The sequence below is a fragment of the Chlamydotis macqueenii genome, chromosome 3, assembly GCF_036417535.1.
Source record: "Chlamydotis macqueenii isolate bChlMac1 chromosome 3, bChlMac1.mat, whole genome shotgun sequence".
NCBI classification, from domain to species: domain Eukaryota; kingdom Metazoa; phylum Chordata; class Aves; order Otidiformes; family Otididae; genus Chlamydotis; species Chlamydotis macqueenii.
In genome coordinates this window covers 22,398,407-22,424,750 of record NC_141558.1, presented here as the reverse complement: position 1 = coordinate 22,424,750, position 26,344 = coordinate 22,398,407, and the positions used below count along the sequence as shown (strand labels likewise).

At 39.4% G+C, this 26,344-nt stretch overlaps 1 protein-coding gene across 3 annotated transcripts in view; it reads right to left on the bottom strand.

Moving 5' to 3' along the window:
* Positions 1 to 26,344, bottom strand: part of DLGAP2 (DLG associated protein 2) — a 347,646-nt gene that overhangs the window by 29,585 nt on the left and 291,717 nt on the right. For all 3 annotated transcript variants that reach the window (XM_086743976.1, XM_086743979.1, XM_086743978.1), the window contains 3 exons: positions 25,248 to 25,395; positions 21,318 to 21,537; positions 529 to 878 (listed from right to left, as the gene is read on the bottom strand). In XM_086743976.1, coding sequence (XP_086600102.1) covers positions 529 to 878; positions 21,318 to 21,537; positions 25,248 to 25,395 — 718 coding nt within the window. The remainder of the gene's footprint in view (positions 1 to 528; positions 879 to 21,317; positions 21,538 to 25,247; positions 25,396 to 26,344) is intronic.

The window sequence follows — 26,344 nt, the reverse complement described above, 5'->3', positions numbered from 1 at the left end:
TGCCATCTATAATTATGATGTATCTACACCAGCGTATTTTTTTCTCTTCCTTGGTACCCTCTCCACAGCACAACTAAAAGTAAGGGCAGGGGAGCTCTTTTTGGGTAGCATAACTTGAAGATCCAGCAGCATTACACATTTTCCAAGGTCAAAAGAGAAAGATAATGGAAAAAATACGGTCAAGCATTTTAAAGCTGGCCTAATTCTATGAAAAGAACTGTGAATTCATGGAGGGAAGGAGATGAACATGCTGTTCACCTGTAGCTCTGCAGTATAATTTTCATATCAAGTGTTAATGACAGGTAACCTCCCTAGAGATTTATTCATTTATTTTCTTCCAGGTACAGCATATTAGCTGAAGACTTTTTTGCACAGCCACATTGCCATGATGTGAATTACAATTAACGCTAAGCAGCCAGGGGTTGTTTGTTAGATTATTAGAGCCAGTGAAGCTGAATGGCTCATCCTATGCTATTTACAGAAAGAAAGCAAGCAATTCATCACAGACAGATGTTAATGATAGCCTACCTGGATCCCTATAGAGGAACGTCGACTTTTAAGAAACTCCTCTGCTTTCGTCACTAAAATGGCCTTGTCACTGGTTCGTATTGAGGTGCTCTGGCTCTCGGACGCGTGGCGCTGCGCAGCCGCAGTTTCCAAGGCGAGATTCATGGCCTTGTTACTGTCCAAACTGTCGGTGGAGTTGTACATCCCTCGCCCGTCCTGCGGCCATGGGGAAATCCTCTGAGTCCGGCTGTCGTGATATGCGTCCTGGGTGGATTCTGTGCTGCTCTGTGCTGTGACTGAGATCAGTGGCTTGGAAGTGGTACGAGGGGGTACCGGTGGTGGCGTTTTTTTGTAACTTGTGTAAGTTACAGCTATGGAAAGAATTTAAATAAAAAAAAAAAAGAAAAAAGAAAAAGAGAAATCAAGATTAATCTGATGGAAACTTCATGACAGAAATCACCTTAACATTAAGATTATGCTACTTAAAAATTAAGACGGTGCAACATAGTGCTCATCTTGAACCCCATTATTAGTTGAACAATTTATTTCAGCACCATTTTATTTCAACCAGGAAGCAAGGAGTGGAAGTGGGAGTCCCAGACTATGATGAAGATGAAAGAGAGTTAGTGAGGATTCGTGTGTGTTAAGACTTGTACTGAGTAGGTACACACTGGGGCTTCTGAGATTTTTTCTGCATGGGGTAAAGCTGATACGAGAAAGAAAGGAAGAATTTTTTTTTTTTTTTCTTGTTATCATTTGAACTGTGGGCTCCATATTGAGTATGTAGAAAGTAGCATTAGTATACTGGAACAAAATGTTATTCAGAAACTTCTACTTTACAGTATGCCACACTTTAACCTTTAAAAATATTTCCAGGTGTACTGGCAGGAATTAGGCACGATTGGCTACTTACACAAGAAGCATATATGTTTTAAAAATATCCACAATATGGTCAATAAAAGGAAATTTCAGGCATGCAGAAAATATTACAATACACGCAAAGCTACTAGATACTTGGACAACACACAAAACCTACAACTAATACCAAAAGAAGTGACACTTTATCTATTATGCTGCAGTAAGCCTTAAATCCTTACAATATACATTGAAGGGGGATATACTTAAATGCAGAGAATATGGAAATAGAGATATAAAAATCGGTCTGAAACACCAGGAGAACTGGATTCACATGAGCAGAACTAAGACTTTTAGTTTGATGAGCAGAGAGGTCTGAGGCTGGTTTAACATAGATTCTGTCTTGCAGCAAAAGGCTCAATAAAACATCCAAGAAAGCACTACAGATGCAGAATTGTGCCAATACAGCTTCCTTACAAAATTTTAGAGATTTCATAGAGATGGATGTTTAGTCATTAATATCACACAGCTGAATTTTCTGATTGACTAAGCCCACTATACTTTTTTTTAGTACTAATAAGAACATTTCTGTTATGGAAATGTTGTTTCCCCAAAGCACATATAATCATAATTCATAAACTTAACAACTGATACAAACATGCATTGTGATACAGCTTTCTGCATTCCTGTGCAGGAAAATCAAGTACAGTTCATTTCTTGCATAACTGCAAGGAGATAAAGAAAATTATTAAGTTTCCCTGTATCAATAATGCTGAAATAGCATGATGTATACATGCAGAGACCAGGATAATGAATGACCTAAGGAAAAGGTTTGCCTTTTTCTGGTGTTGTTAAATACATTGGACATTGCGACAGTGATTCAGGTAACCTTGGAATTGGGGTTACTTGAGTCCAAAAAGGATTCTACAAGAATTCCTTTCCTGATTATATAAAGAGGGGCTGATGAGCAGTGAAGTCAGAAGGAGTGCCTCTCCAAGTGTGCTTTTTGATACGAGGCTATGTTGCAGCTCCCTGGAGGGAAGAGATCAGTTTAGGAATTTGCTGATACCTGGGACTGCTGAGCCTGTATTGGCAGGCTAGCCTAAGGGCAAACTGAGCCTAGAGAAAACCACTCTTAAATTTTCATTCTTGATAATCATAAATAAAAGGGCAACAATAAATACAAGACAGTGAGGCAGAGCTAGGAAGTGAAAACCTTCATTTGAAGCCCATTTTGAATTGCTACTGATGCCACACAATTCTGGTTGAGATTTAAAGAGAATCTTGCTCTGAGCTAAATCGCTCTAACAGAGTGAAGCACATGAGAGCATGCAGTTCAGATTCAGAGACTGTGTGCTTTTTCTGAAGTGCCATTTTGTTGTCCTATCACCAATTTTATTTCCTGTCAGTTTTGTAACCGGCAGTTAAGAAGAAAGAAAAACCCAGTGTTTTTCAGATACTTTAGGGAATACAGAAAGTTCCCGAAGGAAGGGAGAGGCTGTAAAGCTTGGAAATTAAGACAGTGTCTTATGAGCTCAAGCAGTGACTCTAAGGAACATTTCCACGACGGGAGCTGCCATAGCGCTGCAAATGTAGATGCAGGTGATCAAAGTGCTGGGAGACATTAAAAACAGAGACAACAGGATGAAACAGCGTGAGTGAAATCCAGAACAGGAAGCTGTTTTTACCTATAACATCAGACAGGTTATTACTGTTATAACTAAATTTTTTTTATTGTCTATCTTCATGCAAAAGAACAGCAGCCAATAATGAAACATATGGTAAACGTGATAATGAAGCATCACAAGCAAGTATATCCCTACTACTTGGGCAGCAGATCACTTCTCTGCCTAATGAATATATAATATTAAACTTCTGTTGCGACCCTTCATAGCTAACTCCATCTTCATTTACATTTCTAAGAAAGAAGTCGTCTCCTTGTGGCAAAACCAAAACAGTCACTTGCCTTTTCTTTCCCCTTTTTCCCCTTAGGACTGAATACTTTATTCTGGAAATTTCTGATTGTTTCAGTGGAGTGACATGTCTTAAAGCCACTGAGTATTACAGTTACTGCAGTATGCTGGCAACCATTTGATCATGAGCACTAAATAGGAATTTAAAAGCCCACAGATGTTCCACAAGGAGAAGAAACCATGAGAAAGACTGAAAGTTGGTTAGAAACTGGCTACATATTTACAGTGAAATACAGCAGGAAGAAATCCGATTAATTTCTAAGCTACGCTCACAGGGATCAAATATTGAGCAGGGAATAAAAAAAAAAATCCATCTCTATACAATTAGTAGGTTCATACCTGGAACAACAGTTTCAGAGCTGCAGAAAATTGGGACTAATTGGAGACTATAACAAAATCAGGTAAGAGGATGGAGGCGTGAATTTGTGAGACAACTCTTGCCACCAAATTGTATTTGCTTGAATAACTCAAGTGGTCCTAATGAAGTAAATATGATAACTTAAATGAATAAAGTGACCAAAACTTGTCTTAGTGAAACTTGGTAGGTGCTGCTACTTAAGAGATGACTACATAATAGATTAGGGGCTTGTTAAAAGAGAAAATTAACCCTGTAATCCATACTTTACTGTTCATGCTTGGTCCTAGGTCTCTAATAAATAAGCATTGGCTTAAGGTCTGAAGCATGAAATTTCATGTAATTTTCAATTTTTTTTCCATTAATTATTACATCTGTGAATGCTCCTGTTACCAGCAGCAATATCTTTTTCTATCATGTTCAATTCTTGTCCCAGGCAATCATAGAAAACACATATTATGTATGGGAAGAAACATTTTCTTTTCCTAATAGAAAATGATCTTTGTTTTAATTTATCACCCCCTTCTTATGCTGATGGACAGGAGCTTCTGTCAGCTTTGCAGCATTTGCTACTTTGCAAATTTTATTTGCCTTAGTGCTTATTAGCTCAAAGTAAGCATATAAAACCTCCTCAGTGCTGCTTCATGTCTTCCCCATTTTTTGGTCCATCATTCTACAAACTCCAGAGCTGCAGTGGGTTTTGCCATCCCCACAGTGAGAGCTGGTGCTGGGCAATGCAGCTCCAGGTTACCGAGAGCTGGCCAAGGACAGTGCCCAAGTAATTCCATCCAGGACACAGGTGTTGAAAACTGCATTGAGAAAAAGAAAACTGGGATGGAAGATCCTTGTCTTCAGTCACAGCAGGACAAGCTGGGTGTCAGAGCCAGCACAACAGCCAGGGAAGAAATGCAGTGTGAGGACAGGGGCATGCAAAAGCAGAGCACCAAGAAGGCAGAGCTGTTGCAGTGCGACGTTAGGCTGATTTAAATGGTGGACTTCAGCAGAAGCAGAGATGTCCTTCATGTTTTGACATACAACACATCAATCCTGGATAATTTTCCATTGTTTCTGTGGTTCATAAAAGATGACCAAAGATTTCTGATTTCTTTAGCTTTCTGAGTGGTTCTGGTGAGCGTGTGCTGGGGCACTCCTGACATTTCTCTCACCAATCCTGCTGCTGAGCAATGAGGGTCAAGTAAATTAAAAGCAATAGTCTTCTGTCACACTGTTAATCAATGTGTAAAATCTATAGCTGCTCTGAAATGCAAAGAAAAAGGAAGTCGATGGGACAAGAGATAAAGAGATCTTTTAAATGTTTAAATTAAATACAGAAGGAATGATGAAAAAAAAAAAACTAAAATCTTCCCTCCAGTTGTATTCAAAGGCTATCTTAATATAGAAAGCCGAATTTATTTTTTGCCTTTTTTTTAATGAAGAAGGGAAGATATTTTTTTTTTTTGGACCTTGTAAGATGCATCTATCTCCATCTGTTAGCTTATGATCATCAACAAAAAATGATAAAAATGGTAAAAACCTGTTCTAATTCTAAACTATATGGATATTTCAGACTTCCATTTGAATCAAAGCATTATCTGTTCAGCTACTTGCCCCACTTCAACATAAGCAAGTGCAATCGGCTCCACTGGATTTTCCAGCCCAGTTATCTTCTCCTAGCCCATGACTTACATTTGATACCTTAACTGCCAGATGACCACATACACAAGATTGCCTTTCAGCGCTGAATTTGGCACAAAGATGGCTGCAAGTGATGCCTTCAGTAAACTGCACTGATTTCTCTGAGGTGCTTTCTGATCCCAGCTGGGAAGCACTGCTCAGAACCAGAGTACCAGGCAGAGTAACCAAGACAGTCCCACACTGGAGAACTGGCAATTTGACACTTTCAACACATACAATAGAAATCCAAGGATAGTTTCCTGATAATTCTTAAGTAATAGGATTTTTTAAAAATTATTTAATTGATATACCTGGAAGCAGAATATCCCTCTTAATCTACACTGCATTTGACTAAACTTGCTTAAGGTTACTGTTGCTACAGCCGTAGAAATAAGTCAGTTACTCTGCTCATATTTCAGTGCCGACACAGTCCACACTAGAAATAAAATGACTGACATAATTCAATTTAGATATAACTTCATGTTATCCATAGAGATTCACAGACAAAAGACAGAAGGAGAGACGTGATGAAAGATCAGTGGCCGTGGGTGACATTCAGAACACCTTTCAAAAGGCAGCCTTTTAATAAATCACCACTGTTGGTCCATTTGGAAGACAGAGTAACCTGAGGGGTTTTTACAAATCAATATAACCACTAAGCGCTTAGTCAAAATAACATTATTTAGGCTGAGATCACAAAGTTAACTGGATGATGAATTTGCATGAAAGCACCATCAATTAAAGGAAACGCTTGTCCCTTATGACACGCAGCAGGAGTAAACTGGATTTTCTGTTTTGTATGGAGGTTTATTCAGAAGGAGGATAATGTCTCCGGAGGGAGTGCGGAGCTGCCCTGGAGGCAGAGCTCCCAGGGGGATGCTGCTGCAGGCAGGCAGGGCTTCTCTGAGGAGCCACCGCACCGACAGAAACGCGGTGCAGACTCCCAGGCTGATGCTAGATCTTCTGCTTTGCACAGGCAAGGCAAATGCTAACCCTGAAACCATTTCAGAAGAGGAAAAAGAGACCTTCCCATAATGACAGGCCACCATTAAATCTAATCCCATATGAAAAATTATTGGTATAGTCTTTTGACCGTCATTAATACTTTTCCAGCCAAAGTTTTTTACAGTCCCAGCTAACATGGCTGTCCTTGAAATGTCCTGAAATCTCTTCATTAAGCTCCATCACGGTCATCAGGACCTCTCAGCTACTCTGAAAATAAAAATGTATGGAGATGAATGCATAACAGTTACTTCTCAAAACAAAAAATGAATACTAAAAGACTATTAAGAAATCAAAGGGGACTTCTGAGAAAAAAAAAATCTTAGCCACTAAAAGAGTTTATTTCCCACAAAAAGACTGAACTCTTTGATGATTATTCTACCAAGTCATGGATGTAAAACATATGAATACAAGTCCCTGTTTAAAAGAGAGAATGTTGGGACACATCTTTTTATATATGCCTATCGTCAACTTCCAGTATACACTGGTCTCTAATGCCAAACATAATTAAAAGGAGACCATAGTGTCAAACAGGGCAGTTTCATTTTTACAAAGCAAATTTGGCTTTTCCTAAAGTCAAATTCTGAAATGTTAGAAAGCGCTTTCCTTCTTGGATCAGCAATACCTTTCAAGTTAGTCATAACAAGATGCTTTAGAAATGCTTAGTTTCCACATGTGTAGTTTTCACTCTGGCTACTTAATTAAGAAAAAGTGATCAGCTAGAATGAGGGGAAAAGGTTAAGGCAAATTAGTCTGCTTGGCTCCAAGTCTGCTGTTTTCAATGTGTGCCATCAGTGGGCACCTCAAAGACCTACACCACTGATTTGGAGTCTACTTTCTCTTTTCAGTGCTGGAGAAGTATGTGCTCAGGCTCCCCACAGAAAAAAAAATTGTTTTGTTCCATTACCTGACCCTAGGCAGTGCTAACTGAATGTAAATGCAAGTCACAGAATCATAAAATCATTTAGGCTGGAAAAGACCTTTAAGATCATCGAGTCCAACCATTAACCTGGCACTGCCAAGTCCACCACTAAACCATGTCCCTAAGCCACATCTACATGTCTTTTAAATACCTCCAGGGATGGTGACTCAACCACCTCCCTGTTCCAATGCTTGACAACCCTTTTGGTGAAGAAATTTTTCCCAATATCCAATCTAAACCTCCCCTGGTGCATTCCTATCATCCTATCACTTGTTACTTGGGAGAAGAGATTGACATCCACCTGGCTACAGCCTCCTTTCAGATAGTTGTACAGAGTGATAAGGTCTCCCCTCAGCCTCCTCTTCTCTAGAATAAACAACCCCAGTTCCCTCAGCTGCATCTCATAAGACTTGTGCTCCAGACTCTTCAGCAGCTTTGTTGCTCTTCTTTGGACACACTCCAGTAACAAAATGTCCTGCTTGTAGTGAGGGGCCCAAAACTGAACACAGTATTTGAGGTATGGCCTCACCAGTGCTGAGTACAGGGGGACAATCACTTCCCTACTCCTGCTGGCCACACTATTCCTGATACAAAGTCCTTCAAAGTACTGTTCAAACACACCTAATTTGCACTTAAATTGAAACATTGGTGTGAGTGTAGGGCAGTTGAGAAAAACCCATCATGCTCACTCTGGTACAGTCCAGGCTCCTCCAGCCCTTTTCTTTGCTGCTGGATAGGTTCACACTTTTGCTTGTTGCTTGTCTAGTGAAAGATCCTGTCAATTCTGAGGGCTTTCCACGTTCAAGAGTTTCTCCATTTTTAAGTTATGAGAGCATATTTTTGAACTGTAAGGATATTCAAACCTTGCAAAAATAGTCATTAAAACTTAGCAATGTCATATTGTGTTTGAAATTCCAGAGATAATTTTGTTTTAAATTAATTCTTTTAATTTAATATTGGATAGATTTTCCTCAAACATAATCTGAGAGATACTTTAGCTATTAACCTATCTTCTTGCTTCTTCTTTTTTCTCATTCAGCCCTCCACAGTGAATCCTAGCCAGTAAAGGGACTAGGTAGTTTCTCAGTAGAGAGAGAGAGTCTTTTTGAGCTTGGATTAAGAGAACCCAGTTTCTTGCTTTCCAGATTAAGCAGTAAGAAACAGTGATATATTCACAGTGATATTTTTAGGAGATATTTTCTTGAAAAGACTGCTTACACCCAGATGAGTTTTATCAGCACAGTTTATATGATGGGCTGTGTTTTATTTAAACTACATAACCCAAAGCCTTTTCTGGGTGGTAGGTATCCATAGCTTCCTAAACTTTTTTTCCTGATGGATCCTTTTACATGTATTCTATTTAGGTAAGCCTGGATATTTGTTACACTCTAAAGTCAGATGATAATTGATGGTCTCATGTTGCCATGGTCCATGGGGGCAAAATGCTGCATTTATCCTGTGCCAGTTATTTAAGTAGTGTCTTTTAGTAACAATGAATTATATCATAGCTTCCAGACAGTATTTGAGAACTATACATGTGAATCCTTACATTAGTCACTTAAAAAACAGTCTTCCAAGTCTAAGTTTGTTGTCTGATCTCTTTTAGAATTATTGGGAGAAAAACAAACAATTCTGGGCTCAATTCTCACCCATCTTAGATGCTTATTTTATCAGGAAATGAATCATCCTATGCAGATGTCTGCTTTTCTCCGTTAACCGTAAAAAGAATCAAGGACAACCAGCTCAGATCAGGACATCTAATTTTGAAATGCCTAAAAGAGTGAGATAAACTCCATCCAAAAGCTCCATCCCCGTTACAGCACTGGTAGGACTCTGGTGTGCATCAGAATGTAACCTGTCTTCTATTACCTGTGTTCATTGGAGAGATGGGAGCTTCATCTCCTCTACTCCACATCCCCTGAGCACTGGCTGTTAAAGCAATCCTGCATGGAATTTGCCTCCGTTAATGACTGAATCATGATTTCCCGCTCCTTGATCCCTTCTGCTGGAGCTACTACACAGCAGCTAATAACAGCTTGGCCCAAGGTCCCTCTGAAGCTCCACAGAAGTATTAAAAACAAACGATCTGTTTTTCTGTAGTTTTTAAATGGATGGCGCAGTGGTAAGCACTGAGCTAGACCATGCTGTTAATCCCACTGAAGTTGTATTGAAGTCAGTGGAATCAGACCAATGCACACAAACTCAAGATCTGGACCACTATCATAACATATTATTGACTGTTCTGGTTTTGTTTGGTGAGGGGGGACCTAAGGTGGTAGCTTCTGTAGGAAACTGCTAGAAGTCATTCCCCTTTGTTCAGTGGACTCAGCATGGCCTAGGGCGGACCCACTGCTGGCCAAGGCAGAGCCAATTGGTAGCAGAATGTCCCATGATAACACCTCTGTGATAATGTATTTAAGAAGGGGAAAACAGGAAAAAAAAAAAAGAGAAGAGATGTGAAGCAGCTGAGCTGGGGGCAGAGAGGGGGAGGTGTGAGCCTTGTGGGCCTCACCTTCTGCCCTCCTGCCAGGCAGCCGACTGGGCCCAACTCGGCCCAGCCCAGCTGCAAGAAGTGGAGAGGAGATGAGAAGTGAATAAGATGTAAAAAGGATCCTGAGAGACATCTACCAGCCTGTTGTGAGGAATGGCTGCAGACGCCAAGGTCAGTTCAGAAGGAGGGGGAGGAGTAATGCGGCTCCTGGCCAAGATTCCCCTGCAGCCTGTGGTGAAGACCATGGTGGTTGTCCCCCTGCAGCCCATGGAGGTCCACGGAGGGGCAGAGATCCACTTGGAGCCTATGAAGGACCCCACACACTGAGGAGGTGGATGCCTGAAGGCAGCTGTGGCCCGTGGAGGGCCTGCTGGGGCAGCTGTTCTGGAGGAACTGCACCCCGTGGAAGAGATGACCCACGCCGGAGCAGTTTCACTAAGGACTGTGGCCCATGGGAGGGACCCCATGATGGAGCAGAGGAGGAATGCAAGGAGTTCTTCCCGTGACGATGAAGCAGCGGTGTAAAACAATGCGTGATGAACTGACTGCGACCCCCATTCCCTCTTCCCCCCTGTGCCACTCGGGGTGGGGAGGAAGGTAGTAGAGATAATGTTAAGCCTGGGAAGAGGGAGGAGTCAGGGGGAGGTTATCTTGTTCCCTCTCTCATTCTCCTGCTAGTTTTAGAAAGAAATGAATAGTTTTCCCCAAGTTGAGTCTGCTTTGCCCGTGATGGTAACTTTAAGGATTCCTCCCCATCCCTATCTCAAACCTTGAGCTGTTTTTCCTTATATCATCTACCCCTATTCTCTCAGAGGGTGGGGGGAGCGAGAGAGAGACTGTGTAGTCTAGTCCTGATCGGGGCTGAACTACAACACTGACATAGGCAAGATTTGGGCAAGATATGTGACTTTTTAAAGAGTTTTTTCAAAATAGCATGTCACTGAGACACTGTTGTCAATGAATCCCATATAAAATGCTAATTTTTAAGCAGCATCTCTTTTTGACATCTCTATGCTAAACAGCGCTTGTGAAAAAAGACTGATATCATTAGTATGACATGTAACCTCAACCAGAATTTACTGGGGTGAGGCAAAATTACTGGCTGAGATTTTTTTTTTTTTTTTAAAATCCATGTGTGCTTCTTCAGAGCAGATCCTTTACAGGCTTAAGTTCCGTACATCTATCTGATTTTGTACAGGAAACTAATAATTAAGTGGAAATGTGACCACTAAATTTGGAAAAAAAATGAAGTCTAAGTACACACTACAGTCTCCCAGGAGGAGAACAGTATAAAAGGAATTACTGTAATCAAGTCATTCAGTGTGTAAGTTGTTACCTCCATATTGAGGAAACTTCGGTCTGTAGGCAGCCCATGTTACGTAAACGATAAAATCTGTTTTGACAGTGTAATTAATGTTAGTCTCAAAACAGAAATGCAAATCAAACAAGACATCAAGGTCAGAAACTGTAAGCCTCTGCCAAAGTTAAAAGAGATGCGGGCAACACAAACCTCATGGATTGCTGATGGACTGGTTACAAAGGGTTCTCTTTTAGATCAGTTAATTAGCGAGAAATTACAGCCTAACCAGCATCCTGTAGACAGCAAAGTGCTGACAGCTGTTTTGCTCTTCTAAACAGCTCCTATCTGCCTCTAAAATACTAAAGTTGCATTAAAAACCTCCGTCTCAGTGTTTTTTTGGTTGCAGGAAGGAAAAATGTATCTTAAAGTATACTCTATTTCACTTACAGAATGTATGTGAGGTTTTTCAGGAAAACAGATTGCATTGGTCACATCATCAAAACAGTAAGAGACAAAGAGAAAAAAAATAAAAAAAAGAAAATTAAAAAATGTTTTTCAGTAGAATCAAACCAATATTGCTATAATTATGTACTTAAAAAAAAAGCACTCAAGTACAAATAATTTTCATCAGCCTCCTAAACTCACTCACAGACATATACTACGTATGCTTGTCATTGGTTTTGTTTGTATATTTTCTCTACTTATTATTACAATAACTATGTGCAGCTTGGAATCTTCTTTAACTTACAGTAAGGAATTCCAAACTGAACAGGACGAGGAAAACAGTTTGCTCCGTTAATCTGGAGCACAAGTCTTATGAGGAGTGGCTGAGAGAGTTGGGATTGTTTAGTCTGGAGAAGAGGAGGCTCAGGGGAGATCTCATTGCACTCTATAGCTTCCTGAAGGCAGGTTGTGATGAGCAGGGGTTTGGCCTCTTCTCCCAGGCAACAAGCAGGACGCGAGGAAATGGCCACAAGTTGTACCAGAGGAGGTTTAGATTGGACATGAGGAAAAACTTTTTCTCCCAAAGAGTGGTCAGGCACTGGAATGGCCTGCCCAGGGAGGTGGTGGAGTTGCTGTCCCTGGCAGTGTTCAAGAGGCGGCTTGATGAGAAGCTACAACATATGGTTTAGTAGCTGTGGCAGCAATGGTAGTGGGAAGACGGTTGGACTAGATGATCTTATAGGTCCCATTCAACCATGTGATTCTATGATTCTATGATTCTAAAGGAAGTGTTACACACTGGAATAATTTTACCAGTCCATTATGATAATGGTCCTACATTAAAGAATTTAAAAGATTACAAAATATTTTAATTAAAGATAATGTAACACCTTGAAATAATTATTTTAATCCACAGAGAGCTATAAATCTGGACACAATCTCAGAGTGCAACAATATCGGTAACAGTACAGGCAACAGTTAAATCAGGAAAGCATTTTACCCAAGATACAGATGGAGTCAGTATTGGTGTTAAAATCAGTGCTCAAGAAGCTACTTGCAGGCTGCCAGCCCTGTATTTTGCTGCAGCAAATGATGCTGCTGAGTTCGAGCTCTCAACCATGTAAGTCAGAGCATGGCTTTCTCAGTTATCCTTGTTTTCAGTGGGACCCGGATTTAATATTTACTTTCATCCTATAATGCAATTTGAATAGGCTTGACTTTTACCTCACATTAATAAAAGTTAGCTAGCTATACTATGCTATCATTGTAGACTATTTTTCCAGGCAACAGAAAGAAATAGGGATGTCCAGAGGACAACTTCTTTCATAACAGATACCAATCCTAAAGGAGAGAAATCACATTTCATTGAATAAATTAGGACATTAATGTGACTGCCTTTGACAGCTACATTTTAGGTACATGTAACAGGTGATATGAATTTTTATGACTGAAATTTTTATGGTTTTTTTTGATTGGGGGAATGAGAAAAAGAGTGGAAATATAGGTATTTTTCTGGACACAGAACTGTCCCAAAAGGTAAAGAAATGCATATAAAAATCATGACTCATTGATATGTCCTTGATATTATGTTCTTAGTCTCAGAAAGCCAAGTGATAGGTCACTCATGTCAAACACTGTATCTTCCCTAACCCTGTCTGGATGTCCTCTAATTGCCCTTGAGGAGTAGTAACGAGTTGCATGGATTGCTCTGATATTTATGGTTTCCACTGTGCATATTGTAATGGTGTCAGTTTTAATAATGAGACTAAACCTTGGCCTTACAGTAAGTATAGAGTTTGTTGGTAAGTATTGGAGTGCTACTAGGTGAGTGCAAGACACCTCGGCGGAGGTAGGGGTTTATTGACTCTCTGTTGGTGCACAATAGAATCCATACACTGCATTCAGTCTGAGTCAAACTCACCTAAACATAGGTCTCTAATACCTTTTTAGAGGTCCTAGGACCTCCTGCCTAGCCTACAGCTGCTTGTCCACAAGGAAGCAATTCTCTTGTGGGTCCGATGTGGACATTTCAAATGGTACCAGCCTTTTATCTTTGAATTGCATTTGGTTTTCTTGTCATGGGAACTTAGACAACTAGTTTGCACAAAAGCATCTATGTTTAGATGACTTGGTCTGGAGGCAAATCCCACACCATTCAACAAACCTCTCTGCCAAAGGCTGATTCTGTACGGTTATGCCCGAGGAATGTCACCAATTTTAGTATCTTTATCTTCTCAGATCCTCTGGAAAATGTCATTCAAGTAATGTTTTAAGTACCAGGTTTACCAGTTGCCCTTCTAGGATAGGTCTGAGTCTGAATAAAATTCCCGACACAGAAATGGAGACTTAAGTACAAGCTTATCTTGATGAAACTCCATTTCAGGGAAGTGAAAATAGATGATGGGAGTTGCTGAGAGGCAACAGCATGGCAGAGGCATGCAAGCATCCCAAAAGGTTTTTAATATCAACAAAACAGAGAATTTGCTGGAAGTAAAACTAAAGGTAGCTATAAATGTTTTTCTCCTACTTCTGTGCCTCTCCACTGAAAGATAGATAGGGCTTTATTTAAATAGCGAAGAACTTGCTTTGTCTCTACCTTCGGATGGTACCCTCTGTTATTGGGAAGGATTTGGGTGCCAGCTGCCCACTGGTATTGTGTTCTCCTGGAAAAGGCAAATTTGCCAGTTAGAAGTAATGTCCCTCAGGAGAAGTACACTTGTAAGTGGTGAGCATTAATCAAAACGTTCTCGCCAGGAGGCAGAACAGTAGCAAAAGCACCTAAACTTGCCTCCCTAAATGCCTGATAATACATTTTTGGAAATAGCTTTACTATCCAACGTACATTCTAGAAGTGGAAGAGTCCCTATGGAAGCGAGACGTGACCTGCCATAAAGGAGTTTGTTGTTATTTTGAAGTGCAGCTCTCTTCAAAATTACCCTCTACTGGCCCCTGTGCCTTTCTAGGACCCACATGAGAGGAATTCCCCTGTGGCTGCATACACAGATTTTGGAGAAATTTTTCTGTTGTAAAGAAGCTAGAGCAGGACACTGCTCACACCCCTGTTGTATTGAAAGCGTAACAAAGCAAGCAAGCTTGTCAGCAAGCAAAATTGGGCAAACTTCAAGAGAATTATGCTTAGTTACATTAACTGAAGCGCTGGGGGATGAAATATTACATGTGAGCTAGTAACAATTAGTGTCAGAACGCAATCAGAATGATGTCTGCATAGCCAGCACAGCAAGCATTGTAGTTCCAGTGCACATGTCATCATTATGGCTCCTGACACATATCCCTTCAACAAAAACCCAGACTGAACACATGCAGAGCTTCTGTGAAGACTCCTTAGAGGTTTTTTTTTTTCATTCACTGAGGAACACAGAAGGAGAAGCTACGGCAGGAGAGGGGTCCTGCCTTCTTTTTCACTACAAGGAATAAATTTTTACGATGAGGGTGGCAAAACACTGGAACAGGTTGCCCAGAGAGGTGGTAGATGCCCCATCCCTGGAAACATTCAACACCAGGTTGGACGGAGCTCTGAGCAACCTGATCTGGTTGGAGATGTCCCTGCTCCTTGCAGGGGAGTTGGACTAGATGACCTTTGACGGTTCTTTCCAACCCAAACCATTCTATGATTCTACAAGCACAAGGAAGCATGATGAACGGGTGCTTCCAGGCTCATTTGCCTGGTGAGCTTCCCCCAGCTGTGCAGACCCACCTGGGGTCAAAACGGTCTGGCAACCTCAAGCTAAATAGCTGGGCTGAGATTTACCTCTGCCACTCTTAGATTCTATCACACCAGGAAGTCTTCAAACACCTGAACAGTGAATGACCTTCCTGGCATGATTTTAAAATGATTATTATCCTTTTTTTTAATATATATATTAATATGATACTGAAAATGAAGCTGAGAAAACTCTGTGAAAACTGATCCCGCAGAACAGCTTTGAAGCCAAATTCTGCCAGGGAGAGGGAGCATGTGTGTCCTTTCAAATAAAAAAAAAAGAACCAGCTGTCTGGCAAATCTAACAGGTTACGGAGGAACTATGTCAAGAACAGAACAACAGGAGCAAGGGAAAAACACTCATTACACATTTTTTAAACTAACCATAGATGGAAGGCAGCAACTTCATTTTTTATCTTTGCCTCTGCAGATCATCTGTAGCAAGGAGAATGAGAATTATGAAAAGCTCCTGGCTACTGCTCTGACTGTTTTCATGCCTCATCAGCCTGGAGAGGCCAGGCAGCCCCGATTAGCACAGCCTTACTCCATCTCAGAGAATCCCAGACTCATGAACAGTTGCAATGGCCCCTTGGTCATCCTCTGTTGAACTCCTAGAACCAAAGGGCTTGTGTCACCTTCATCCCAGTGACTCCCTGGGCCACTTCCACCATGTAGAGCTGCTATTAAACAGCATAGCAGCAGAACTTCAATATATTTAAAAGAATTAAAAGACTAATTATCCCCCCCCAGATATACCCAGAGCAATGAAAATGATGTGTGCATATCCAAGTGTGGAACCGGGCTCATCGTTTGTTAGTCTAAGATTTATTCTCACAGTGCAGGCACACAGGTTGTCATAGCATCCAAGTATTAACTCAGGATCCCCAGGTGCTCCCACAGATACATAGTATGTTTCCTGCAGAGAATTAGAGTGCCAGATAATTCCATGGAGCCCCAACAGTAATTAAACAAAGTCAATAGGCAAGTTATAATTGAGAAAACAGCCTTCCATATCTTATTTGGACTTAAGGTTTTGTGGTTTTAAAGGTATCTGTTGTGGATACCACTGCTAGATGTTACTTAGCAATGGATACCAGTAAAAACTCTTAAGATTCAACATTTATTTCTATACAGAGAATAGAAATTCTGGAGATTTTACTTCATGCAGATGCTTTCCCCCATTTGCCTGGGTTTTCCTAGCCACAGTGCATTGGACTGCAAAGATCCAAGCAGCTACCTGGATGAAGTATCTAATTCTCAAGAAAATAAAAGAAAATCACACATTTATTTATCATAAAACATTTTTCTTTTAGGAACCAAGGAGTGTGTTTTTCCCATTTTTATGTTTACATACATTTATAAAATCCCTTCTGGGCCTTCTCTTCTTCAGGCTGAACAGTCCCAGGTGTCTTTTCCTTTCCTTGTGGGAGAGATGCTCGAGACCCTTTGTCTTCTTAGTGACCCTTCACTGAACTCCACCAGCTCCATGTGCAGCAGCACCATGACTTAAAATTTTGCCTGCCCTTGGTATCCTCATATATTTGAAAAAAAAACAAAACCTCAAAAAGAATAACTACTGTCATTAGTGTTCAGATAGCAACCAGAGAATCAGTCCTTTGGGGGTCTGCAGGGATAGCTGTGCTATGGAAGAGTACGACTTCTTGATGAAATATCATATTGTCGTGCCTTTATGTTTGTAGGTACATAGCCATGCAATCTGTTTACTGGTAATGAGATTTTGTGGCTGAATATCAAACATGTGCTGTAAACATTCACCCTATGTAGCCCCTTATTTTAAAAAATGGAAAGCTGAAAATAGCTTTAAGCCAGGAGAAAGGAATTCTGCAGTTCCTCAGGTATTCTCAGTAATCGTGTGAGCTGTAATTGAAAACTCCCTCATGCAATGTGACCTTGTTTGAATTAATTGGTTTTGGAATTAGTGCTCAATAGTTCGGTAAATGTGGAATTCTCTGAAGTTTACTCATTGCCAAGAAAAGTAAAATGGACAAAAGACAGTTCCTTACTGCTCACCTTTTTAGTAGGCATGAGTTTAGTAGAGCTACCTACTATGAATTAGATAAAAGGAGGTGCATATACAAGTGATCTGACAGGTTTGCATTATGCTACGTTTGCTAGACAAATGAAATAATTGTAATGCAGTGTACTGACCACTTAAGGCACTAACTCTGAGTGGAGTGCTTCAGTTCCTTCATATAGGATATTTAGTCTTTTCTGTTTAAGCTGTTTCACTTTGCATATAAAAGCAATATTCACTGAGATATTCCACCAGATGGGTGAGTGTCCTGAGCAATGGGTTAGAGTGACAGTGTCTCTCTCAATAAAGGTGAAAGTGTTTTATACAATGTATAATAACGCCATCAGGAGAAACTGAGTGTGTCCCCCCCCATCTGAACAGACGATAACCTGGTGTTCAGGATATCCTGGATGGCCAAAGGTGCAAATACCAAATTACTCTCTGTCTCAGAGAAGGGATGTCACATGTTCTTCTGCCTCACAACAGAGCATGGTATTGCTCCTGTATCACTGCAATCCAGGAAATATTTCTGCATTTGCAGTAAAACCAAAAACATCAGCAGGAAAAAAACCCTGTGACTATACAGCCAGGGTCCACCATATATGGAGCTGGTGGTGGGACTGCTCTGGTACCTCAGGTAGCTTGTGTACGTTCCCACAGCACTCTGCTACACTAGCCAGACATCACCAGGAAGGAGCCTTCTGAGCTGACAGCATAGCATATACACGTGCAGACAGACAACAGGGAAGCAAGCTGGTACTACCTGGACAAGTGACCCAGATTTTATGCACTCTTCCTGAAATTGAAACAGTGCTTGCAAGAGTAGCAAAGATGTACGGCAGTAGTAGTTAGGATGACTACTGCACTCTGTGACTTCCCATTCAGGAAATTACATGTTGTCTGTGATGGAGGGACAAGGTGGGAGGCAGCAGCAGCTGGAGCTGTATTTTCTCAGCTGTGCATCTGACAGCTGCAAGTGTATACAGTCCAGGGACAGAAAGCATACGCTGTCATTCAGGGCTTTTAACACAAGGTATTTTTTAATGGGTTCGTTATCGCTTTACAAGATGAAACGGGATGGCTAGAAATGCCCTAACCACAATGAAATGTGACTCTTAGCAGGGGTCACACAGAGTCCAGGTCTAGCTTACGGTGTGCCAGCAATGCTGGCTGCCTCCTCTGCTTTGTCACTTGTCTCATCCATTCACATCTGGGCCAACAGGTACTGCCCTTTGTCTTGTCTCTTCACAGTCTCCATCAGAGGTGGAGAAGCCTGGTTCCACAAATAATTAAACTGCATGGGTCTGTGCAAAAGTTATGTGTTCTCTAACACCATAGACATTACCAATGAACCACCCAGCTTTCTCTGTAAAGTTGTATACAATTAAGAAGAGCTAGCTACTGGTAGTTCTTTTTCCATCTATTGGAAAACCCTGTCAACAAGACTCCCACATAATATTCATTATAGTTGCAACCTTAACCTGAAAGCTGTTAATGCATCTAGGAACATTTTAGGAAACGTGCATGCTGTAAATAGATATTCCATACTTTTGTAATTTAATTCATACATCAAATATTAGATTTTTTATTTTAGATTTACATTTTGAGTTAAATGAATTAATTTTGAGCTAAGCCTGTGTGTTATGCTTTAATTGCTTTACAACATCGATAAGAGGCAGTCATGACCTATATCACTAAAATTTCAAGTAATAATTAAATTGCAATGCCTGTTCATTTTCTAAGAAATTGCTTTAGTTTCTTTGCCAAGAAGAGTTTGTTACATCAGAAGCAAAAAAAGGAATTAATGTAATGTAATTTTCCTAATAATTCAAAAGACTGAATTGGAACTGAAAGCTGATGTGAAACTTTGACCTTTTTGACATTTATTTGAATGAAGCCCATATAAATGTCAAATATCTGCCAACACCATTTTCACATTTCAGGCAACTGCTTCTTTTACAATTTTCAGAGAGGGCTGGAGAAGTAAGATTTTTTTTTTTTTTTAATTACACTAATGGTAGCAAATGAAGTATCTCCCTCCAAAGTGACAGGGGCTGAAGAGAGAAATATGGAAGAGTTACCCCTAGGGTTTTAAAAATGAGACCTTATTTGGCAACTGAAATGTTCAGTTAATAGTGAATCACATAATCTTTACTCTTCTTGTAAAACAGATAAAATGTTTCTAATTTGAATATCTTACACAGAAGCTGAGGACAGACTTGCTCAGTGGTACAGAGATAATATTTTGAATACAGAAATGCGCTCAGAACTGTATACTGTCCAGAAGCTTAGAAACGGTTTTGGCTCAGGAAAGCACCTCACATCATTTTTTTTTTTTTTCTCCACAATGTCAGCATCATCCCACCACAACAAAGCAGAAAGATTTCATACTTGGGCAAGAAAGTCTATCTGATAAATCATTTCTGAGATGAGGGAGAAGCCATGCATGAAATGAAGGTTAAAGTTTTCAAAGCCACATTATTTAACCAGCAGACTGCTAATCAATGCAGAATATTTTTTGTAAGTATGAAAACACTGAGATGCAAGCATATTTGCTGCCTAATCTGGTTATTTTCCGAAACACATTCTATTATTCAGCGTTGTTGCTCTAGAGCAAATAAAATAAATTCCTTTCAGTGAGAATTTTGGGCTTAGCTAGCGTATAAACTCAAGACAACTTAGGTTAAAACCAATCAACTTGGTAACTAAAGTAATTCTGAAAGTATTCCAGTTCAGTACCCAGAGTCAGACACTAAAATAAATATTTTGTTGTGTCTTTTGCCATGGAAGGTTTCTTCATAACAATCACACAGTACTATGTGACAAAAATGAAAACTAGTCTCTGGGGTAGCAATAAAATCTCATTTTAAATCATGATAATATCTCTATTAGACAAAGGACAGAAACATCCCTAGAGGTGGCACTGTAAGCTACAACTTCTGGGTTTACACAAAGTTATATATAGCAATTAAAATACTCTGCTGAAGATAAAACAACATTTTATACTACTTTTGGAATGCAAACTTATGTTATTCATCCTCAGTTTACTTCCTTTCTAAGCTCCCACTGTTCTGTTATACAACAGATGTGTCAAGCAAATAATTTAAAAAAGTATTTTTTGCATGATGCATTTTGAGCTCTATTTTTACCTTTTGTAGGTGGGTAGCCTGCACTGCCATTTTGTAGTATGTGGCAAGGACAATATCATAACTAGGAACTGACATTAATATCCTTGGAAACATAAAAGTGAATTTGGATCACTTAACAAAGAATACGTATTTGTTATAGATTTAATTATAATTATTTAACTGCTATCTGTGCAATCTTTTCTCTACCAATATTAAATGCTAATATTCTAAAATAAATAATGTTATCATCTTTGCTAAGCAACTAATAAGAGAAAAGAAAGTTGCCGGAGGAATGTTAAAAGATCCTAAAAGTGAATGGTACAACAATGAATGCTAATGGTTACTGATGAGCAATAGCAGATGTGTGAAGCTTGCCATAATGTTTATGATTCAGTGCATTGATACAACTGGCTACACCTTTTCTAAAAGTAAGTAAGTTATTCTCTGTGAGGTTAATTACCTGTAAGTGTTTAGACCAAATATTTAAAATCTCGCTTCTCTTTCTTTTGGTACTTTAAGGATTTAAATAAAATCAGAGCTACTGATCTCATTTAGATGATCAATTGCTCGATAGATAAAAATACCTAAATGTCTAACAATATCTAAATGACACCATTTGCACTTGCATTTTTACATTTGCACCTGCATAACTGTAGATATGGGAAATGGAGGTCAAATTAAAGCTATGCTGAAGTCTAGATCCATTATATTATGCTTGCAGGATTCTCCCCAGAAGGAGCTTATCCTAAGCTGTAGGCACAACAGTACAGTATTACAAACCTAAGAACACTGGTATCAAATATTATCACTACACAGGGAAATTGGTTCCAGTGTCAAACATCCTTTTACAAAACAAGAAGACATATTTTTACATGCAGAACAGTGGAAGGGTCAGTGTAGATTTGCTTACCTGTGGTTGACCTGATGGTTGAGGTGATGTTGGAAGATCCCATTGCAGGTATACATTCATCATCTTGGGAATAGCCTGCCTGAATGGCACGCAAGTAACTGTGGCTTCTTGTTCGGAAACATCCAGGGAGGTCAAGGGCATCCATTGCCTGAGCTTCAACTTCACTAAACACTGATTCACACACCGATTCAAATTGCCCATTAACCTCTGCTTCACTCATCTGAATAAACAACAACAATGCATTTGATTTTTGACTTGCTTTTTTTGTGATCATCACGGCCTCAACATCTCAAATGGACACCTGTACATTGATGAAGAACTGTTTTAGCAAATAGTTAAAATGTAGTAATCCCTTCTGATCACATTCACATTTTTTTTAACTTACATCAGCTGTCTATATTTATATAGTAAGTACATCACACATGCCATACAATTAATTTTACATTTAATATCTTCTGGCATATTCAGAGGATTATAAATACACGACTTAATGGTAACCAACAAGATCACTCTGCACTGATAGAAATCCATGTTCTGCCAGGACAGGAGAACAAAAATGAGCTACGCTAACATTAGCCCTCTAGGTGAGGGTGGATTTCCTCACTTATCAGAAAAGTTACTACTCATGTGGATATTTACCCATGGTGTGGCAGAGTGCTACCTTCCTCTCACTATAAAGGGGCACAAGGAAGTATCTTATACTTGAAGGTGTGTAAATTCAGAGGAGGTGATTCTTCTGAAAGGTTTGAGAAATACTGCATGTAGAGTTTCGTCCAGTGAAGCATGTGAAAAAATAATCATTGTCTGAAATAGAGTGAAAAGTGGTCAGATGAGAAAGTAATACCTGGACCACCTTTAACTGAGAAGGACCCTAAACCAAACTTGTTCCCTGGTTAACTGGATTAGCCATTCAGCTACTGGGGAAAAACGAGATGCAGCCACTACTGCTGCCTTTTCTTCAGCAGCATTGTTTTAAGTGATACTTCTGCTGTCAGGTGTGCTGAGAAACCCTGTCTGTCAGAGCACCCTGGATGGGCCTACCTGCCTCACCTACCAGGTTGGTCCCTTGAGGGATTTCAGCAGCACCTCCAGCTCCCCACATGGTAAGGAACTGTGTATTGCAGTTTTGATGATGAGTGCCTAAATTCTACCTAGATCATTCATAACAGGTTCTCTGAAGTCAGCTCTAACTGCCTGTAAGTGTATGTGAATAATTCAAAATTACGTTTAGCCAAAATCAGATAGGAAGTTAACACCGGGCAGACAAATGCATGACCTCCTGATATGTCCTTGAGATTTTTTTTTTAAAAAAGAAAGTGCTGGAAATCAGAATCAGTATAAATACCAAGTTAAATTCATAGCATCACTAAACAGCACATCCCATTGATGTAAAAAATTTTTTACAATGAGAGTGGCAGAACGCTGGAACAGGTTGCCCAGAGAGGTGCTAGATGCCCCATCCCTGGAAACACTCAAGGCCAGGTGGGACAGGGCTCTGAGCAACCTGATCTGGTTGGAGATGTCCCTGCTCCTTGCAGGGGGATTGGACTAGATGACCTTTAAAGGTCCCTTCCAACCCAAACTGTTCTATGATTCTGTATTTCTATTTTTTTTTCTAAACGGCTGCTAAGTGCATTTTTTCATTATTACTGTTCCTGGTACATTATTCATTATGGAAACAGAGTGAGTGCAAATGTTTCAAATGTTTTAGGATTTTGATTAAGTAAATGGAAATTTCACACAGAACTTCTGATGATAATGAATAACTGATATTTTAATTTCATGTAAGACATTTTGGCTACTAAATCTCTTCTGAAAGGAATTACATTACCCTTCATTAAATGTGCTTCTAATAAAGTTAAGTAGACCAATGCAATCTGGAAAAGATTTTAAAAAATCTTACTCTGAAATATTTTGCATACATCATTGATCAGGAAAATTATGGTAATGTAGTCCATAAGCATTTTAAGTCCTAACCACTTCTTTCAAACTAAGGTCATTGTCAATAGAAAAATAAAAGTTTTAAAACTTAAATTAAAAATATAAACCATGGAACCCAGCATCTTTCTTGACTCTGCTCTTGGTTAAGAGTGAAAAAGGAAGGATTTCACAAAAAAAAGAAAGCATTAAAAATACCACAAATCATACAAACTACTATTATGTAGATAGGGCAAGAAGATAATGGTGTCATGGAAAAGGAACAGGAAAATAGCAAAGGTTCAGAACTTCCTATTTTAATACATTTACTTTGTGTAGCGTCTATCAAATGCATTTATTACTGGCCTGGAAACGGCCTACGGTGAGGTAGGAAGTACGTAGCTGACACAAAATTATGTAGGTTAGTGAAGAGTGACAAAGAAAGTCAGGAACTATATCCAGCAGCTTTAGTTAATCTGGCCAATTGAGCAATCTACCTGCAAATGAAATCTATTGTGGACATCTTTCCACGTAATGCACATTGGAACAAAGCATTTTAACCACTGCTGAAACCAATTAGTTATTATGGGCAGCTCAGTGAACATCTCCGTGCACAGATGTAGTCAAAGAGGCAGAAGATGTTAAAATAGGTCTAAATTACAGCATTGTTAGGTGACAGCCAACAGCACTTGCTTTGAATGCAGTATCGAATTATTGTGAAACTTTCTCAAAACCAAAGTGTAATAAAAATAGAAAATAACAAAACCAGGGTAATGAAAACTAAGGCATGAAAATGATGGGGACAGGTTTCACAAGGAGGATATGAAAAATAATGAAAGGTTTGGAAAATGACTGACTGTCTGTTTCTAATTCTCATGTGTACTATACAAGATTATACTTAGATTTATCCCAGATAAATTAAGGAATTTGACTGAAGGGCATTAGTCAGGCGACTAGACCCTCCCAACTCTCTACAGTCAGTGGAGACTGACAGGCATTTCCAGAGGGCTCTCAGCCCACTTGGGATGTGCATTGTCCTGGAAAAAACTCTTCCACTCCATTAACTACAGAGGAAGCTTTATTTGTTGCCTCAGTAAAAAGCCTCAAGTTAGATGAGTTGAATCCAGGCCTGAATAGCCGTGCAATACAAATGGAATGTGAATGAATATCAAATTGTTTAAAAAGATTTTTTTTTAATATAACCATTGTGCATAATTAACTACTATACCCTTAGATGCCTCAACTACATGGTCAAAGAAAAATAAGGTAACACATGTTTGAGAAGAGGGCAGGGCCCACCTGTCATGAAGCAACACAGGGAAGAAATGTCAGGAGCAATACACATTAGGAACATTGGAAATTTTACATAAAGTCCTCTGCTAAGCAGAACATGCACATACTTCATAAGGCTGCTTGCACTTCAGGCCTGATTCAGATCTCACTTCAACATGAATTAGTATTAACTAACCAACATAAAACCAGCAGGGTGGAAAAATGTCTCTTTTCAGAAGTCCCATGCATAGAATAATTGGTGGGACTTATTCTTTCACCCAAGAAGAGTGAGGGATTGAGTTTAGAGATGAATCACTGCTCCTTTGGAGGATAATTATTTTGATCTATATCTTAATCTGGCAACCCACATTTACTGAAATCAGAGAAGATATTTTCAGAGGATGAGTATTATAGGAGTGTGCCCATTATGCTCAGTCTCAATCTACTTAACATTTAAATATTTAATATAGACTGAAAATGAAAATACCAGTATTTATATTTTTAATGAAAAATAAATGGAAAATATTATGTGTGATAATGCCCCTTGGCTTCTAGCATTCACTATTTTTCTTAAAATTTTGAACAAGTGTTACATTCCTTAGAACTGAATTACGTTGACAATTCACATCCTCAGTTTGATATTAATAATAATAATAAAAAACCACCCTAAAACCGTCCACTAGTAACAACTCTTCCATCTGTGATTAACCTATAAGAAAAGTTATAACAAGAATTTCCCACCTGACTAACACAGCTGGCCTGACTGAGCGTGCTCACTGCTCTCATATAGCTCTGATTCCTTGAGCGAAACTTTGGGGAATTGTAGTTTGCAGAGGGATCCAGGTTGTGACCCCCAGGCACGTCACTTGCAGTTTGAAGGTAGCTCTGACTACAAAGGAAAGAGGAAGAAAAAAGGAAAGGGTGTAAAACTACAGATGGAATCAATTAGGACACTAAAGACAGTAATTTGTATGAGACTCACAAATGCATTCCCCAGGGTCAAAATCTCTCTCGGTGTAAAACATCATAGATCTGTTGTAGTCAAACGCTGTAGCACAAGCAGAGAATCTATCTGCAATTCTGCTACCTAGATGATATGAAATTTTAAGTCTTTGCTGTATTCAAACATCATCAATCCTCCTGGGTATTAATGTTGAACTTTACTAAAAGAGAATGTCTAGGTCAATGGTAACAAGAACCAGAGCTAAAGCATAAACCAAAGTAGCTAAAAATGTTTCTTCATAGATAAAATCTGTTACTTGTCATCTGTTTTTCATCAAGGTGTTAGGCATCAAGAGACCTTTTATCTTCAAAGGATTGATATATTTTTACAAAAGATCAAAATATCCCATGTTCAGCTGAAAAAATAGATTCATAAGGTACTCAGAGCAACTGCACGAAGCTCTAGAAATGCTTTTCTTACACCACATCTCCCAGTTTGGAGCACTGGGACCCTAACACCATACCAAGCCCTTTTCAGTATGCTTTCACTACAAGGGTATGTTAGTCTTCATGTTTTATGTCAAAGATATTGTTTATCTGTCATTCCAGGAAAATAAAAGAAGCCTAACAGAAGAACCTCATTTTGAATTCCAACCCTAACCATTCTATGATTCTATGATTCTATGAATACAAAATTGAAAAAAAAAAAAAAGTTGTGAACAAGGTTTACCAGAGTTCTCAGAACCTCTGAAAATCAGATTTTAGAAGCCATATGACACTCATCCCTAAACACCAGTGCATAAATTAATTCATGTTTCAAAAAATGTTGAATTTCATGTGGCAAATAGGCACTTTTAATATCTATTCCTTAAAGGCAGCTTTAACAAAAGCACAGT